Below are 20,488 nucleotides of genomic sequence, written 5' to 3' on the forward strand. Positions count from 1 at the left end.
TTGACCAAGGGACTCATAACAGAACTTTTTCTTTTTGCTAAATACTTGCTAACAGACCTATAAAAGAGAAATATGTGAATATATTTGGATGACGAAAAGCTCAGGACATATTAATTATATAATGATCTATCATAAATTCAATAGTGATTTTAAGAGCCACATCAATTTTTGGGAGGACAAGGGGATGATATGTAGCATTACTCATTGTTTTATAACACAAATTGGAAAAAAGCTCAAAATGTGAAAGACTATAATAAGATGTTAGCACATATGGTTCTACCATTCATCTATCTGAAGAAACAAAATAAAAGTTAAGCATCTAAAAGGTAATTACCAAAGGGAAATGCGTTTCTCCTCCTACAACATTGTCACTTAAATACATAAGCACTGTTGCTATTCGCTGACCACCTCGCTTCACATTGAACTGACAAAAAGTGTAAAGGACTTAAAGACAACTGACATGATCAATAAGTATAAAGGAAACATATCCCAATATTTGGGAAGCCAGGGTTTGGTAACTTACAGTATCAGAGAAGTAGTCATGATGGGCTTTGTAGTACTGACCCTTCTCATACCTGCGCTGCTGCAGATGTTAGCCTTGGTAACAAAACATATCAGTCTTCCTGTTCATAAAAAATACATCACTAGTACGCCAATTACATCCCCACCTTAATACTTGTATGAGCTCCCCATTTTCTACTGGTATTTGAGAATAGACAGAAATTCGTTTTTCAATTGCCTGATTGTGCAAGAAAAGAAGATTTCAGTACAGCACTCTCAACTACTAGCCAACAACATAAAGTGAGGGCTGCCTCAATCAATAGTGATTAAGAAATAAAATAGTATATACCAACTGCAATGCTATGTAGTACATGTAACTACATCCTTGTCAATTTTTCTCTCCCAACTCTCCCCCTCTCAATGACACACTGGTGCACACAACAAGACTTAGGCTTGAGTGCATGCAGAAGCTTGCCTATGTGTGATGCATTTTGCAGAAAGTAAGGTGGAAAGTGGGGTCTTAATCTTAACTTACCCATAAACTCCCTTCTAATCGCCACTGAGAGTGCAGAAAAACAAGTGGGGTCTTAATGTTTATTAGCAATGAGTACAGACAAACAATGACAACCGTAACAGTTAAAAGAAAACAAATAAGCTCCACAGCAACAGGGCCACAACCACAATATGTATGGCATCTCACAGGAAACAAACAAGCATTTGATATCTTCTAGAGTAGCACAAACATGAATAACGATTCATACTAAAGTTACAGAAGTTGAAAAATAAACTTGACAGCAAACCAACCTGTACCATCGGATACTTCCTTTCTTCAGGACTTAAAAACATCCCAGAGCTGGTCCTAACATCACTTTTAATTCCCTGAAAATAGGAACACATATTTCAGTCATTGCGAGTCTTGAAAAAAGAAAATAAAAAACAGTTCATTTGAGGAAAGAAAATGTTTCATATCAAGAGCTGTATGTTTGATTGTAATTGGATGATGACAAAACACTCTTAAATGGCATTTGGTTTGCCGAATACGACCCATGAACCTCATTAGAACACCACTCACCCCACGAGCTACCATATTTGGCATCAACTATGACTATCTACAAGGCCTCTCTCTCATGCACATAGTGCCAAATAGGGGTGGAACTACGTTATTGATTGGGTGGGCAGTAGCCCCCCCCCCCCCCCCCCCCCAAATATTAAAAAATCTTCTAAATTTCATGCTTTCGCTGCTAGCACCAAAGCCACTTCCCCAAAAGAACTCGATTGAACATAAGCAAGTTTTGGACTCCTAACCCTCCCTCATTAGAACAGAGAGCCCCCCCCCCCCCCCCCCCAAAAAAAAATATATATATATTAAAAACTCTTCTAAATTTCGTGTTTTTATGAAATAAACGCTCTAAAATTTATTTTTTACCCCCCAAATACATTTTAAAGTTTTTTTTAGTTTTGTCCCCAAAAACCTAAAATTCTAGTTCCACCCCTAATGCCAAAGCCACTTCTCCAAAAGAGCACAATTGAGCAGAAGCAAGTTTGGGACTCCCAACCCTCCTTCAGCTTACCAGGCTTACTAGGTGACATTTGAACTCATCATCTAGCCCACCCCATAGGAATGGGGAAAAAAGACAAGAAATAAGTAGGCAAATTGCACATGGTGCTCTTTATTAAGGTAATCCTACAACCCTTAGACAAGTTTGCCCTCTTCCACCCGACTAGACAATGCTCAATCTTCTCAATAACACCATCCCAAATAGATTTGGCCTTAAAATGAGCTTCCAATGGAAGGCCAAGATACTTCATAGGCAAAGAAGACACCGCGCATCCCAGAATACTGGACAGTGTTGAAGGTGGAAACTATTCTTTCCCTAATTTTATAATGATTTTATTTACTCTTTTATTCTGAGTGTAATTTCCTAATATTTGCTTTCCATATTAAGGTTTGTATACTCTCCTATTTAAACATAATGTAATCGTATGAGAAATATCATAATTGAATAAGAGAATTTTCCTCTCTCTTTCTTTCTTTTCTACTTGATATCAGGGCAGAATTTGGGTTTCTTTTTTTGTTTTTTTTTTTTTTCCCACCTGTGGTTGTGCAACTAGTGCACCCACGTCTTTGTGGTTGTGTGACTGGATGTTGTTCACCATTATCTAGGTCGCACCACCCACAGTAGGTGCCACCGGCGTCATCTAGGTCATACCGCTGACGAACGATGCAGATTTGATGACCGCTCGATCCTTCATGAACACTGAAAAATGTGTTTTTTGATGAATTGATCGTGAATGGATGTGTTGTGTGCTTATTCGGCAGATTCTAGGACTTTAATGGAGGTTTTGAGTATCATCGGCGTATTCTGGTGCCAGCCGTTAGTTCTCAAGTGGCGGTGTGTGGTGTCTGTATCAGGGCAGCAAAATGACACGTCATTTTGGGTTGTTTCAGAAGCTGAGTCGTGCAGCTTGGACCAGAATGACAGGTCGTTTAGCCAAAGTCCGGCAATAGGTAACCTTCACTAAACGAGCCATCCCAGCATGAAAAACAGCAAAATGACTCCTGGAACACCCTCATAACATCTTTTTTTATTACATCCCAGCAAGCTTGGAAGAAGGCCATAGTAAAATGATCAGGGCTCGACGCCTTATCCCTGTTCATACCATTTCACCACCTCCAGAACCTCACTTTCTTCAAACGAACGCTCTAACCAAGTGGCCGCCTCCTCATCAATAGAATCAAATGCAAGGCCATCCAGCTTAGGCCGCCAACTAAACTATTAAGTAAACAATCTATTGTAGAAATGCACAATGCGCTCCCTGATCTCAAATTGATCGGAAGTAACTGATCCATTTACCAACAACAACTCGATGCAATTGTTTCTCTTATTCGAGTTAGCCACTCTATAGAAAAACTTTGTGCATTTGTCCCCCACTCTTAACCAAAGTGCCCTCGGTTATTGCTTCCAACTTATTCCTCCAATATAGTAGCTCTCTCCAAATCACCAACAACTTTGTCTTTCCTCAATTTCTCTTCCTCACATAAGGCTCTCTCCTCTTCCAAACCATTAAGAACACATAACTCATGCAAGAGTAGCCTTTTCTTATCATCCACATTAGGAAACACACGCTCATTCTAGACTTTTAAATCAGCTTTCAAGGCCTTAAGTTTGCAAGCCAAAGTGCAGCCAGGGGAGCCTTGAAAATGATAGGAAGTCCACCACTGTTGCACTCTGTCCACAAAACCTTTAGCCTCTCACCACATAGTCTCGAACTTGAAATATCTTACAATCAAGGAGAATGAAAAAATGGTCTGAGCAAAGTCTAGGCAACCTCTTCTGAGATAGATCAGGAAACTAGTCTCCCTAGTCCGAAGATACAAGAAATCTATCAATTCTAGACCAAGAGGACTCCCGATTATTTGACCATGTAAAAGTCCCTCCTACAAGGGGAATATCCATGAGACCTTGATCCAAAATAAAGTTTGAGAACTCCACCATAGCAAGACAAAGATGAGCGTCACCCAATCTTTCATTAGAAAAACGAGTGACATTGAAGTCTCCCGTAATGCACCACGGCAAATTTCACCAACTAATCAAGCTAGTCAGGTCCTCCCATAAATACTTCCTATAACAGTTGGAGTTAGGCCCATAGACACTCGCGAAAGCCCAAGAGAAGCCATTTTCAACCTTTCTAAAAGAGCAAGCCACAGTAAACTCCCCCACACGCTCCTTAATTTTCTCCATCACCCTCTTATCCCACAAAATCAAGATTCCACCAAAGGCCCCTCTAGAAGCTGAATCACACCAATCCACATGACGACATCCCCACAAACTGCGCACGACATTGTTGGAGATGAACTCCAGTTTAGATTCCTGCAAACAAATAATGTCTTCCACTACCTGAATAAGTTTCTGACTCTAAGGCGTTGATCAGCTTCATTCAACCCTCTCATATTCCAAGATAATAACTTAGGTGTCATAAAAACCAAGCATTGACATCCCCTTAGCTTTGCCACGACTAGAGCTATCACATTTTGAATCATAACTGATGGAGCATGATAATCTTTTTAGTTCTCTGTTTTCTCTGTTGCCCAATTTGGACCTAGAGGCTGACTCCTTTTGATAATGGCTCGCGTCAATGGCTGTGAGCAAGGCCATAATCTCCTCTTCGAAGCCCTCACACGATATCCCCACATGATGCCTGATTTCCATCACTTTATGCAAAGCCCAAGCTGGAGACTTAATCCTGCTTGCCTCATACTCTAACGGGGGCAATAACTTAGTGGGAACGGTTCTACCCTCAAGAACACTTCCAAATCTAAACAAGGCAAAGTTCCATCAACAAGAGAGACAATCCTGTCCACATCACCCACAGCACACCCATTCATCTCTGGGGATACGACAGCTTTCCCTTTGTCAATGAAATCACTACCCCCCTCACCTCCTCAAAAACTGTTGCCCCTCCTCTCCATATCACCCACAGCACACCCATTCATCTCAGGGGATACAACAGCTTTCCCTTTGTTGATGCAAACACTGCCCCCCTCACCTCCTCAAATATGGATGGGACAGAGGAAGGAGTTAAGCAAGGGAACCCACTTTTCCCCTTTAACAACCAAAACCCATTCAGAATTTAAAGGAGCTGGGACAACTCTCAAAAAGCTCATGTTGGAAGCATGGGTATTTTTTGCAACTAAAGAGGCTAGCTTGGCCCCAAACCATCACCTCTCAAACCGACAGGATCATCCATCTTATCTTTGTTTGGGCCATCTTGCCGGAACAAACACGACACCTCTCCTGACTAGTAATCCTTCCCACCAACAATCAATTCAGGAGGCCCAATGTCGATGGGGACTAATGCAACCTTGTCACCGGCAAAGTTGAGGGAGGGGAGAGAGGCAAGTGCTACAACAAGGCAGTCGGGATATTCGCCATGTACGAGTCCCTGACAAACAACATGTCAACAAAGCCCTCCCCTAGGTACTCAGGACCGCTAGCAGCACCAATGTCAAGTGCCCCTCTGTGTCAACCCCACCTTGCCTAACACCTCCACAAAGGACCTCCTATCAGTACCTTTCACCCACGACTTACCGAATGACGCCAGAGGAGTGCCACCCAAGTTGTAGGCCAACAAGCCACTAGTGCATCAACGTGGAAAAGGAGCTCTACTCCCCTCACCGAAAGGTAAGTCAGGAAAGGCCACTGCCTTTCCCAACTCAATGGCACAGCTTCTCCAACCATTTCTATTGCACCCCTCCTAAATTAAAATGAAACCTCGCCGACCACCACCCCATACTCCGCCACCACCAAATACCAGCCAAACCTATTACAACATCGTTGTACTAAGTAGGCCTTTTGTCCATCCCTCGGCAATTTAAAAAACTCAGACGACACTTCTCCATCGTGTTCAACAACCTATTGAAAATTGCTTTGCCCAAATAGACAGCTCAAAAACCCTTTGGTTTCTTTCAACCAAGTGTAGAATTGATGCCCCTTGTGCAACTGAAAGCTCAAAAGCTTTTGACTCAACACAAAACCAGCTCAAGACTCCAATTGCAGACAACCAACCAGCCACCATGAACCCAACCACACTTAGCGATACACAATTTTTACAACAACCTCCGCAATTGGAATTCACAAAAAACCAGGCCATCCTATGCCATCACATCGTGACAACTATGAAATACTGGTAATATCTTTCACCCTTTAGTTTCCAAAAGAATCTGAAAGCACAAAATTGCTTTATTTTCTCCAGCAAAATTTTTTCTTCACTTTCCTTTTTTTTTTTTTTCAGTGACTTCCATGATTTCCTTGCAAATATGCATGCCCTAGGTAGTCGAAAAAATGAATCTGAAGAGAAAAAATATGAATATCATCTACAGCTGGTATATATTAATGATTGTATCTACAACATTAGACAAGTTAAATTGTTTGTAAAGCACACTTGTCAAAGCTAATAATTAGGGAAATAGCAGATTACCCTGCATATGAGCCCTAAAACTAGGCAGATTGAAGCAGTAAAGTTAAAATGAAGCACCTGGGAATGAAAATTTACTAGAGGTACTCTGATAGAGACTCACTCTACATTTAGATGATACTGACCGAACAAATTTGAAATGCAGCAAGCCATGATTGTATTTAGAATTATTAACTTGTACTGGAGCATCGAATCAAGATGAAGGACAGCTACTTTTTGGTAATAATATTCACCAATCAAGGTTTGGGGATATCCACTGCTCCGGATTAACCAGAGAAGATGGGTAGAATAGCAAAATACGAGTACATTGGAGACCCGGTGCGATGAAGGTAGAAAGCATACATATGTAAATACAGCAGTTTTGGTAGTAATATTCACCATTCAAGGTTTGGAAATATCAAATGCTTCAAATATTAATTTTAGAAGTGCAAATTAGAATAACATGAGGACCTAGAGACACAAATGCTTCAAATATTAAGATTAAGCCATTCAACTAAGCCACCAATAACGAATTCATAACTAGAAAATATGCAGAGCAAAAGCATGTGGGTGTGTATTTATTCAAGTATGCAAATGCCCAAAAGGGGTGCTCCCATGCATTTGACACGGGCACTTATGGCTGTAAATGAACATAACCGCTCGCAAACAAGCTCGGACTCGGTTCATTTATTAAACAAACAAAGCTTACACAAATTTTCAGGCTCGTTTATTAAACATGCCGAACTTGTATAACTTCATTTTTATTATTTTTTTGCATTATTTTTAGCTTTGTGATGAGAACATCTTAAGTATTTAAAAAGATAAAAATGAATTATCTTTGTAATGTAATAGATATAGTTTGAATTATTGTAATTGTGAGTCTTAATAGTGCGTGCGTGTGCGTGTGATTAATGTATCTACATACTATAAAACAAACATATAGTCTCAAGATTAGATTGTTTAAGATTCGAGTTAATTTATCTAATTAACTAATAATAAAATCTTAACAATAATTAATTAACTAATAATTAGTATGAATTTACGAAAAAAAAAATTAAACAATTATGACATTTACTTTATATATACAATGAATAAGTTAATTGAGTAGCTCTCATGAACAAGTTCGAGTTTGTTCGAAAAATAAATTAATAGAGTTTGAATAGATTATCTAGCTCGGTGATAAGCTCGAGCTCGGCTTGTATTTGAAAAAAAAAAAACGAATCAAGCTTGAACATTCAATATTCGGCTCAATTACAACCCTACGGACACTGCTCCAACATGTATTCCACATAATCATATGTTCCAAAGAAATAATTAATAATTCTCTCATACAACACAAGTTGGACACGGTCCAGACATATCCAGAAATAGTTTGGTGACAAGATAAATTATATGTATGTGCATATATGTCAAACTATTTCTGGATAATGATATATGTCAAACAACAGAAATGAGCTGAAAGCCTCAGACTATTTCTTTCCTAACTTTTGGTCACCTAAATCTCTCAAGAAACCAGTCTAAAGCTCCTTTGTTGCTGTCATATGTCAGATTTAGTATCAAAGCTGCGTCCTATGGCGAAAAATAAATCCTTAAAAGAAAAAAAAAATGAGAGAGAGAGAGAGAGAGAGAGAGAAGAAAAAAACAATACATGACTAAAAAACTTAGCAAAAGATGGAATCATGCAACACAGAATCTACCAAATAGTTGACGGAGCGATAAAGAGTAAGACTTAATGTTAGAGACCACTAAAAAATTAATTAGAAGGAAAAGAAGGGCCATTGTGTGTACCTTCCCAGTTTTTGTATCCACTACAGTGGAAATTTGAAGTCGAGGAAGGGCTATAGCTCTAAGGTAGTCACATTCCTGTAAAAACCAACAAATTTTCACTTTGAAGAATTATTTTGTAGCTTCATCTGTAATTGTAAAAAAAAGTTTTTAAACTTTCCATGAATCAAGCAGAGACTCTTCAACTTCCACTAAAGTTTGAAATTCAAGATGTGTTACCCAATTACATTGGTCCACTCAGCTGTTGCTGGCTTGAGACCAATCATCCCAAATGCAAGCTTCTATCCATACATTGGAAGACAACTACTAGTGTTGCCTGTTTACTATTCAAGCTTTTCGAAGGGTAAATGATAATTGGGTCCAAACCTAAAGACGTAAACATTTAAGGGAGGATGGTTTCTTGACATGTTATATTAAAGCTTCACTTGGGGACTTTCACAATGTTCATGTCCTCAACAATTTTGAAGGGTTATTCTAGCCATACCCCTATATGGTTATTACGAGCTTATGTCTTGCCAATGAAGTGATCTTGGTCAATCATATTATTAATGAAGTTTAAGTGCATATTGGTGTTTGATAATCTTTTCTTCTTCTTTTTTTTTTTCTTTTTTTTTTTTTAAATAATGAAGATTTTATAAAAAAATGCATAAGACACCCCTAAGTATACAGGAACTACCAAAGTAACCTACAACAAGAAAAGAAAACCCAACCCCCCTCAAAAACTCAAGCCCTCAATCCCAAAACCTTTGGGAGGCCCCAACGCTATACCAAGTGCACCTTGCATTTCCTAAGCTGGGAGGACGCGCTAGAATCACCGTAGTTGATGGAGCTTACCAGATTCAACACCTCCCTTCTACCTTCAATGGAGATTTCTAACAACTAGGTACAAATTTTATTTTTTTTTGTTGATAAGTAACAACTGCGTACATATGATGACTGGACAAAAGTAATATGTTACTTAAACTTGGTACACCTTTCATAGCTCTTGTCAACAAAGTTTTGGATAAGCTACATGACTTCTTTGTTGTTCTGCTTTGCATAACTTTTAAGCAACGGTTTGGTGCTTTTAGAGGTCTGATTGGAAAACTCCCTCCCTCCCTCAGCACGTGCCCGGCTTTTCTCTTCCCATGGGGTATCAAGGTGTTCTATTGAATCCAAATCTTTCGAGTTGGCGGTGGAAGGTAGAGCTTCAATGTTGCAGATTATTGAAAGGTGTAGGGGTAAAGTTTCATCCATTTGTTTGGGTAAAGCGTATATAGTTTAGTTTTTAACAACCGTAGAGGAGTTGGCACTAGGGGAAGGGTTGAAGGAGTTTTGGCGTCGTTCCAGAGTTGAGTTCCCAGCTCTCCTTGCCCAGCGTTGCTCCAATAAGCATGGGCGTTTCTTGGTCGTGACAGAGTACGGTGGTGGTAGACGGAGGGATTTTATCCTAGTGTCAAAAGGGAGAGAAGGCAAAGGCTGGAGGAACTTCGCCTCTATGCTGCGTTCAGTGGTACAATTTCTTCAAACGTCTTATAGTGGTGGGTTTACCGGGGCTCGTAATGTAGGCAATTTGGCAAGGATCTTGGGATGCAAAGTCTTTTCTTTGCCTATGAAGTACGCCTTCTGCTGGGTGCTTCTAAAGCCAAATCTATTTGGAATGGTGTCATCGAAAAGATTGAGCGTTGGTTGACTGGTTGGAAGCGGTTGTATTTGTCTAAAGGGGGTGGAATTACCTTAATTAAGAGCTCTTTGTCTAATTTGCATACCTACTTTTTGTCTTTGTTTCCTATCCCAGCTAGCATTGCCAATCGTATCGATAAGTTGCAGCGGGATTTCTTATGGGAAGGTAGGGGAGATAAGGTTAAATTTCACTTGATTAGCTGGTCCAAGGTATGTTTGCCACTCTCTAAATGGAGTTGGGGGGGTTGAAATCTGCTCTTGTTCAACAGTGCCCTCTTAGGAAAGTGGTTATGGCGTTATGCTTATGAGAGAGAGGCGCTTTGGAGATTGATAGTGGATGTTAAATATGGTAGTCATAGGGGTGGATGGTGCTCCAATTGAGTCAATAGGTTCTATGAGTGTTGAAATCTTGTACAACATATGCACAACGGAATAATTCCAAGAATTTCTTCATGAGAACATGGATAGACCATGCTTTAAAATTAAAACACAGAGAAGAAGCACTTACTAGGGGTTCCTTTGGTTTTCAAGTGGGCATTGATTTGGTTTTCAGAAGTGGTTCCTGATTTCTTTCGGGTCGTCGAGTTCAGAAATATTTCATAGGTTGCTTTTTGGGGCTGCAGTGCTGGTGTTCTAAATTGCTAATGAGTTCTTGTTCCGACCGGTGTTGTCTTCTACGGTTGCTTGTTGGCTCGACAAGTGTGGTTGGTTCATCTTCTTGGTGACGCCGCTGTTTAGTCAGGTGGAGCTTTTGTCAGCGGTTCGGTGGGATCCCATTGGGTGTAGCTTTGGTTTTCTTCTTGGGTTTGTGCTGGTTTTGTTTGGTTGTTTATGGGGCTTCATCTGTATTTGGGTTTTGGTTTTGTTGTGAATTTTGTGTGTTGTGGGTTTTTTTTTTTTTTTTGGGTTCTTGATTGTGGGCTAGTGGGTTTGTTCCTTGTGGGTTTTTTTGGGTTCTCGTTTGTGGGCTAGCTGGGTTATTCCTTTGTATATTTTTTGTATACTTAGGAGGGCCGTACACTTTTTAATAAAGTTTTCTTACTTATCAAAAAAACTAGGGCTTCACAGCTAGCACTAGAAAACAAGACTGATTTTTGTTTTCTTCTTTTCTCTAGAACACGATTGCCTTGGGAATTTTAGAACCTTTGGATCTTCTTCTCATTGATTGAATATGACCAAGAGAGTGGGCTCTAAATTCAAAGCGTGCATCTTATGCTTTCACTAAGTCTCTATTTAGGCACATGTAGGCTTATGAAAGATGCTAGAAACCTAGCCTCCATACCACATAAAAAATGGCCACTAGCGTTTCACAAACCCTATCCTCATCTTGTGCCATATCCAGCCAAGGAGTATTCTAGAAGACTTTGTGCCATCAGGTCAATTTACATCAGCTTGAAGAGGAACCTAAATGGAAAATAAAAAAACTAGCTCCAATTATAATTGCACTCTAGTTATTTATTTTTTATTATTCAATTAATCCCATGACTATACTTCTATTTTACATTTGACTCCTCCAAGAAATATGCCTTAGTTGAATTAAAGTCCTAAAATGATTGTCGCTTTAATTCACTACATCTTATCCTTTAGTACCCAATTTAATCTTTTAATTATTCTCATACTTATTTCACCATGTACATAATTATTTTAATAACTCCTACTAAAACACTCCGACCAAAGACTAAGAATCATTAATTTTATTAAATATATTTCACGAGGATATTTCTTATCAATTTGATTTAATCAAAGGATTTGGATCCTTCATGAGGAGTTGCATTCTCATAATGCTACATGTGATCACCTAATACACCGAGATTTTGATCGTCGAGGACCTCACTCCTAAGTATATCAAAGTGGCCTCCACTTTATATTTAAGTTCACAATCCTCTCAAGATTTAGAATCAATATTATAAAATTATAAGTAGTCGTGAGTTTCATTCTTTTGACAATGTTATTAAAAAATGATAACTCACGTGGTTCATTCAATGCATTGTATCCACACTAACACATCAATCAGAAATCTCTACTTCACATGATTAAGATAAACCATCATGATTGATGTGTTATAATCTTATCAAGCAGAATGCTTAATTCCATTGCCGACTATGAACGATAATTTATAAGTTGCAAGATTTATGGTTTAAGATTTTGTATGTGATAATCTCATTACTCACACCTTAAAACCATATTCAATGTAACTTATGGACCTTTACATGTATATAGACCTTTGATGACGAGGAGCCTCTCCAAGGTAGGAACTCTTTGTATACTCATCCCTGTTAAGTGAACCTCGAACTCGTGTAAAGCGACCCCTCCACACAGATCGAACAACTTTATTCTTAAACTAAAATGGCATACAAGATAATTGGAGTTTAGGGCACTATCCTTAACAATGGGCTGGGTCTCTGGAAATTTATCGAGAAATGTTTTTTTTTTTAGAGGTAATGTCAAATTTTATTTAAAAAAGAAAAAATAAAAGTGTGAGGTGCCCCTAAGTACAAAGGAAGTATACAAAATGAACACCTAGAAAGAGGAAAACGTAAAGGAAACAAAGACCCACAAAAACCTAAGACAACACCCACAACAAAACTCCAACCCTTACCCTTGAGACCCACCAGAACTAACAGAAAATACCCCCAACAACACAACCCAAAACCTCATAATACTAACATAGCCCTCTTCCCTTTGCCACATCTAGAGCCTTCAAAATTAATTGAACATTCCAAATTTTTGAATTCCCTTTTGCTTTTTGTGCCACAATTGGAAAGAGTAGCCGAGACCTCTTGACAATGTTCCTTATCAAGGCTTGTCAAGAGACTCAGTAACTGTTTCCCATCACCTCCACAAGAAATTCCCAATAAAGGGCCAATCTCCATTGCACATTGCACAATCTTGGATTCCTCAACATGCTGAACCCCAAACTCCTCCTTGTGTTGAACCCCATGCTGATCAAGGACCGCCAAATTTGTCAGAGGAGACCGTTCAACTGACTAGACCTGGGACAAACCAAGCCCATCGTTTCTGGCGTAGGCTAGACTAGCTCAGGCAAATAGGCACGAATCACAACAAAGGAACTCAGCCTGAGAAAGCCCCTCTAGAGAAGACCCCTTGCTGAAGGAACTCAGCTTGTTGGAACGTGGGCAACCTCCGACGAGGTTTGTGGAGAAGATGCAAACCCAAAGAACGGAGGCACAACAAGTGAAGCACTTATCAGCGACACAGCCTTGGCGATCAGACTATCATCCATATTCGATACCCTATTGGGCCTGGATTTACGATTATAGAACTTCAAGGACTTAGGTGCCTAACACTGCCCCGGTGAAATCTGTGCATCCTCCAGTAAAAACATGGCTACTGCCGACGAGACTTTCCAACCTTGGAGGGAGAAAAATAGAACTTCACCTGGGCACACCATACCAAACCCAACCTGTCAGACATCTTCATATGCAGACGCTAGTAGTAGAACCACATCCGGCGAAGCAAAAACAAGGCTAGGAAAGCTTAGGGCCCTGCAACCCTCATCCAAACGCGGAAAAAGCCCGACATTGTTAGATTGGATCTTGGGCTTGTGTTCAGACCCATGATCCGTGGCTAAACCCAACCTCTTAGAATTGGGCTTGAGCTTGTGCACCAGTTTGATAGCCCTTAACTTCACCCCCTTCTTGGGCTTGGACTTAGGCTTAGGCTTCAGAATAGTGGCCTTTTCATTTATAATCCAATCTTTAGAGCCCGGCCCAAACAATTCCAACCCTTCATACACACATTGTAAGGCCCGCTCCACCTCCCCTTTTAATTGCTCAAGCTTAACCTTCCACGCCCAAAACAAACCTAACTTATCACACTTTCCACCCTGCACAGCCTTGTCAAAATTTGAAGCACCAGAAGGGAAAGAAGCAAAAGCAAAACCTCAAGCATTGTCTGCCACACGAAAAGGAGGAGCCGAACCTCGATCTGCGAAACCAACCTCTGACTGAACCTTACCCATTGATTCAAAAGCTTGTAACTCTTCCCTTTACCTAGCAATGCACCGGGTTTCCCTGCTTCATGAGCCACCTCCGTGTACAATGGGTGATGTCCACCCACAATGGGCGCATGACCATTACGTGTTTTCAAGACACATTAGATTTGGGGTGGGTGACGACTCCTACATTAGTTTTTGGGATGATGTGTGATGTGGGGATCACCTCCTAAAGGAAACATTTCTGGAGTTGTTTAGCATTTCCTCCTCTAGGAATGCTTATGCGGTTGATCACCTTCTATTCTCTACTGGCTACCCCCAAAATACTGTCAATTTTGCTAGAGCAGCGCATGATTATGAGTTAAGAGTTCTTTTCGTCGTTCTTTGATCAGTTGTATCCCAACAAATTGAGACAAGATAGTGTAGACAAGCTTTGTTGGAATCCCTCTAGGAAAGGGTTGTTTGATGTGAGATTGTTCTATAGTGTTTTAATCCCCCATGATAGCACTCCCTTTCCTTGGGCGTGTATTTGGGAAAGTAAGGCTCCTTTGAGAGTGGGCTTTTTTGCTTGGTCAACCGCTTTAGGTAAGATTCTCACTTTGGACAACCTAAGAAAGAGGCATATTATTTTTTTTGATAAGTAAGATTAGTTTTATTAAAAGCGTAAGGCGCCCCTACGTACACTAGAAGTATACAACAGGAGACACCTAACTAGAAAGCGAAAGCCCAAGAACAAGCCCAAAAGACAAAACACCCTAACAACACCCACAAAACCCTCAAACGCCCCCCCCCCCCCCCCCAAAAAAAAAAAAAAAAACACCCACTACAACAAAACCCAGAGACACCCATAGACCAAGCCTATTGAAGACGGCCTAAACCACAATAGACACCCCAAAAACCCAAGCCAGCCGAAACCGAACTACAAAGCAATACCAAAAAGCACCGGAAAAACAACCCACAACCCGCCAAAGCCTACTTCACGTGGGCCTTGCCTTTCCTACGCCTGGCAGGAATAAAATCATCGCCATAATTGATGGAGCTATGCAGGTTCAGGAGCTCTCTCTTTCCTTTGGACTTTTGGCGCGCAATCATCTTGTCCCGCTGAATGGTAGATTGTTATTGTATGTGCAAGAAGAGTAGGGAAACTGTTGACCACCTTTTACACCATTGTGAGATTGCTAGTGCCTTATGGAGCTTTATTTTTGGATTATTTGAGTTAGCATGGGCCATGCCTCGCCATGTGAGAGACCTCTTCGCTTGTTGGAGAGGTAAGTTGTGTTGTCCTCATAGTGAAGCTATTTGGAAAATGATTCTGCTACGCATGGTGTGGTGTATTTGGAGAGAAAGAAATGACCGAAGCTTTGAAGACAATGGCGGAGTTGATGGCCTTCTTTTTCTATACCCTTTACCAATGGATGATTGCCTATGATTGTTTTTATATTTCTAGTTTTCATGACTTTATTGATTTCCTTTCTTTTTTTTGGCATGGTGCTTCTCTTGTATATTTCTTGTGTACTTGGGTGCGCCCTTTGGTTTTTAATGAATTTTGTGACTTGTCAAAATAAATTATTCAAGCTTTGGAAAAGAACTTTTCGATAAGCCTAGAGTGGGAGGGAGCAAGGAGTAGCAAATAGTACAGAAGCTATAGCTTAACCATAAAACAGAAAGGATGTGACTTATATTGTAATATGCTCTCTACAATATTTGGAACCATATGAAGTAGAGGAAGTCTTTACATGATTTGCATTTTATGCTAGTTGCTTTCTATAGTTTAAATTTCTTTTGAAAAATATTAAATCCTAGTTATAGTTCTCCGGTAATATGTAGTATACAAACTGGACAAAGACATCATGCCAGTATTATCAACTCATCACTAAAGAATGTCATGCCATGAGTATAAGGATGATATTGCAAATTACACAGTTCACAAACTTCAGCAGTTCTACTTATCATACTGTTTAATTGAATTCAGTGCTCAGATTCTGAAAGAAACCAAAATGTTTTTCAGATCTAAAGCTTCAATAAATATAATTCATCTCCAGATTTCACTTTTTGCTCAAAAGTACCTTAGCACCTGCAAACCTGACCTCAAATTAAATATATAAAGAGCCGGGGGAAACCATGCCAACATGATAAGGTATTATAAAATAGCAAATACACGTACCTCCATGCTCAAAAATTTATGAAGTACAATGATTCGAGGTGACCAGCTAATTATTTCAGGTTTGACCTACATTTAAAAAAATAAAAAAATAAAAAAAGAATTGTAACGAATACAGAAATAAACAATTTCATGTATATGTAGAGAATAGATTTCATATTGAAACCAAATATATGCCAGTTGAACAAAAAAAATGAGATAAAGAGTATCCTGCATTTAGCTTCAAGGGGGAGAGAGAGAGAGAGAGAGAGAGAAGAAGAAGAAGAAGTAACAAACAAACATCAGCACAAAATGAATAACTTCTTTTTTTGATAAGTAAAAAAAAAAAAAAAAAAAAAAAAAAGTTATTCATTTTGTGCTGATGAATAACTACTAGTAAATAGCGCATCTATATACCTGTCCTAATCTGACCTAATTCATCTATGCAACTCTATATCATTTTATAACTACGTGTGTAAGAAATGGAATATTTCCCTACAAAGGAATGTAATCATGATACAGAGGCAGGGAAAAATTTACTATTTCAAAATGCAAATAATTAAGGGTAAAAGTACAGCTTTCTTCCTTCATATCCCCCACCCCCCCCCCCCCCCCCCCCCCCGGTTTTTGTGCATGAGATATAGACCTTCAAATTTTTAACATACAAAAAAAAATCACGAACATACATATCCAACGCGTAAAACTCTTGCTTCTTCGTCATTATCCCAATGGGAAATACCTGCAAATTAAAAAAAAAAAAAAAAAAATGGGAAGAAGAAGATAAATATGATAGATCAGGAAAAAAGAAAAAAGAGGTACTCCCAAACTCCACTAGTTCTTATTGATACGAAAAAAACAAATCTCATCTAATTCTTGGCAAAAAAAGATCTAAAAAAAAGGATCATTAGTTCACCAAATGATGCTACATCATGCTTCTTCTCTTCAAAAACAGTTAAAAAATGCTACATATGGATATCCCTCTTGTAGGTGGAAATTTTCCATGCTCTAATAACCGAGACGCTCCTTTGTGGCCCAGAATTGACAGGTTTCTTTCTCACCTACTTGGGAAGTCCAGTCCCCTGATGTTTCTCAGAGGAGGCTCCCTAAATTTAATCGGATCACTTTCCAATAATGCTAGATTGTGGAGATGTTCAAAGGAGCATACAGTATTTCAAGTTCAAGAATATGTGGTTAAAAACAGAAGGATTTGTGGAAAAGGTAAAATAGTGGTGGATGTCATACAGCTTTCAAGGCTCTCCTACTTTTATCCTAGCGTGTAAATTGAAAGATTTAAAGCTTTGAAAATCGACTTGAAAAAATAGAATGAGAAGGTGTTTGGTAATGTTGAGAAGCAAACATTACCAATGGTGTCGGTTTACGATGTGGGTGGCCGAAGAGGAATGGCAGTGTTCCCTGAAGGCCGTGACGGGCGGGGGTGGGGTCGTGTTTCTGGGGAGTTGAGCAAAGTGTTGTTTTTTTTTTATTCCTCAATGGTGTCGTCATCCTCTTGTGGCGCTCCGGCGGGGAAGATATTGGGTAAGGTCGCGGGCGTTTTGTCGTTCGCTGAGGTGGTATGCTGATCCTCTGGGTAAAGACCCTCTTGTTGGTGGCTCCAAGTTTCGAGGGTCCTGTGGGTGCAGTCTGGCGTGTTCCATGCAGAGGGCTACAGTGGGTGAAGGTGACGCTTCAGAGGGTTTCGTGTCCAGAAGAGGCAGTTTGGCATGCTCGAAGAAGTGTGATAGTGACACCTCAGAGGAGTTTGGGGTTCTCAGGAAGCTTCTTGGTCTTTTTGAAGCGTGGATCGGTTGGGCTTGTGAGCGTAGGCCTTTTTTGGGCTTGCACTCCTCTGTTGGGCTGAAGTGGAGAATAGGCAGATTTGGGTTGGGTCGGTTGCTTAAGAGTGGTTATGGGTTGGGCTGGAGGCGTTTTAGGGATAGGTCCAGTAGAGTGGGATGTAGGTCTAAGAAGTCTTCCATGTCAAGTTTTGATCAGGTACGGGGCTCCAACGCTTTTTCTGTGGGTTTGAGAGCGAGTCCAGGTTCGACCTTGGGCCCGACGGTTTCGGTGGGCGTCGTTGCTTTTCCAGAGCCATTTGCTTCAGGTTGTTCGTCAGGTGAGTGCTCGATGTCTGCTATGCACTCTCCTTCTTCTTTGAAGGTCTCATCGCCGGCGGCTTTAGTGGAGGTGATTGCCGCTGCTCCGGAGCAGTCAGACGTGGGTTGCAGCCCAACGCTTTCTGCAGCTGAGCTGTCTTCGGCGTCCTTGGTGAGATTCGCCCTAGGTGAGGATCCTCTGTTGCCGTCTTCGTCTGAGGTTTATTACGATTTGCCGGCTCCTCCTCCGGCTCTAGATGGGTTTGGTCCAGCCCCCGGCGTTTGCTTATCAGAAGCGGCAGCCCTTGGTGAAAGGCTGCATTTTTCTCTTCCTGTGATGTCGGAGTCTGGAGCGCCTATTTACTCGTCGGAATCCAAGTTTGTGCTTAAAATACTCCCGAAAGAATAAGGTTGGCAAAATGGATAAGCTTCTGCTTAAGGAGGCTCTTGAGACTTTCAGTGTTCCCAAAGCTCCTTCCTTGCCGTCATTTGGGGATGCTACCAAGCCCTTATTTGAACCATCAAAGGATGGGTTAATGTCTACTCCTGCTCTTGACGAGGGTTGTCAGCCTTTCCTTCGGCGTGGCTTTCTTCTCCCAAAGGGTACACCTCCTTCTCCTTCAGAAGTGGGCGAGTCTTCCGGGACAGCTTTTGTTGATGATTCTTCGCGGAGAGGTGGTCTTGATAAGCTTGGTGGTTCTCCCGGGACAGCTATTGATCTTAGCCTCTGTTTTCAAACTTTGGGGGTTTCTCACGAGGGGAATGAGAAGGCCTTCTTAGACTTCATGGCTCTAATTTATGCGGAGCATCGTTTAGAGGCTCCAGTCCTCACTCCTAAGTTTAAAGGGTGTCGTGAAGTGAAGAACCTAGAGTGCACTATTAATTATGATGCTAGGGGTTTTGGTTCTAGCCGGGGCAAGGCAAGAGTGCCTCTAATGTAATGTTTTAGTCTCTGGGTTTTGTGGGCTGGTTTTGTAGGGGTCTTTGGGTTTCCTTATGTTTTTGGGTTTTTCGGGTGTTTTTCCTCTCTCCTCTTGCTCTCCTGTTTTGGTTTCCTCTTTGTATTCTTCCTGTATGCTTAGGGGCGCCTTTTACGCTTTTTATAAAATTCTCTACTTATCAAAAAAAAAAAGAGAAGCAAAAAAAAAGTTTCATTTGGATTAATTCCAAGGTCTTGATGTTATTGCAGAAAAATAACTTTATCTGATGTTGAGAATTTGAGAAAGACTAAGATTATTAATGACTTGGCGAGACAAGCTGAAATGGTTTTGGAGAAGGTTCTTTCCAAGACTTAGAATGTTTTCATCAAGGGGAGACAAATTTTAGACTCAGACCTTATTGCCAATGAATGCCTTGACAGTAGAATCATATCAAGGTAACCATGTGTGCTTTGTAAATTAGATCTAGAGAAGGCTTATGATCATGTTAATTAGGGTTTCATGTTGTATATGTTGAGGAAATGTGGTTTTTGGGGAGAAATGGTGTGAGTGGATAGCACATTGTATTTCCATGATGCAAGTCTCTGTTTTTTATTAATAGAACACTCATTGGCTTCTTTAATAGTTCTTGTGCCCTGGATAAAGGGATCCTTTATCACATATGCTTTTTGTTGTTGTTTTTTTTTTATAAGGAATAAGTTGGTCTTATTAAAAGCGTAAGGCGCCCCTAAATACACCGGCAGTATACAAGAGAACGCACTTAGCTAGAAAGTGAAAAACAAATAAGAAATTCATCAAAGGTAAACGACAACAGTGACACAAAAGCCACCGTCCAAAGATACAACGTATGAAAAAAAAAAAAAAAAAGCTAAAATATCCTCCGAGGATCTCTCCAAATCCTCAAAACACCTATCATTTCTTTCCTTCCAAACACACCAAAGAATGCATGTCGGCACCATCTTCCAAATAACAGCACTCCTCGGCCTACCAGCCGTCCACCAACACGCAAACAAGTCAAGGACTCTCAGAGGCATAACCCAAGACAGACCAAAACAAGAAAAAATAGCACTCCACATAGCGTATGCAACATCGCAGTGAAGGAGAAGATGATCCACTGATTTCCCGCTTCTCTTGCACATGCAACATCTATCCACCACAATGACATGCATTTTTCCTGAGGTTATCCACCGTTAGGATCTTGCCTAGAGCCACAGACCACGAGAAAAAAGCAGCCCGCGGAGGAGCCTGAGTCCGCCATACACTCTTCCAAGGAAAGTGACTTCTCACATCGCAAGCCAGAGAGCTAAAGAAAGACCCAACCTTGAACAAACCTTTTTTGGAGGGGATCCACCACAATTTGTCTTCACTACCTCTATTAAAACTGACTGAGTGCAATACCTGGAAAAAAGCAGCAAAGGTATCCACTTCCCAATCATGCGCTTCTCTAAAAAAGCACATG

At 40.4% G+C, this 20,488-nt stretch overlaps 1 protein-coding gene across 1 annotated transcript in view; it reads right to left on the bottom strand.

The window, feature by feature from the left end:
• Positions 1-20,488, bottom strand: part of LOC133876289 (prolyl 4-hydroxylase 1) — a 29,137-nt gene that overhangs the window by 3,947 nt on the left and 4,702 nt on the right. The window contains exons 4-10 of the mRNA XM_062314570.1: positions 16,685-16,737; positions 16,023-16,088; positions 8,245-8,319; positions 1,306-1,380; positions 669-739; positions 524-575; positions 335-424 (exon numbers count right to left, since the gene is read on the bottom strand). Coding sequence (XP_062170554.1) covers positions 335-424; positions 524-575; positions 669-739; positions 1,306-1,380; positions 8,245-8,319; positions 16,023-16,088; positions 16,685-16,737 — 482 coding nt within the window. The remainder of the gene's footprint in view (positions 1-334; positions 425-523; positions 576-668; positions 740-1,305; positions 1,381-8,244; positions 8,320-16,022; positions 16,089-16,684; positions 16,738-20,488) is intronic.

Source organism: Alnus glutinosa, chromosome 1 (genome assembly GCF_958979055.1).
Source record: "Alnus glutinosa chromosome 1, dhAlnGlut1.1, whole genome shotgun sequence".
In the NCBI taxonomy this organism is placed as follows: Eukaryota; Viridiplantae; Streptophyta; class Magnoliopsida; order Fagales; family Betulaceae; genus Alnus; species Alnus glutinosa.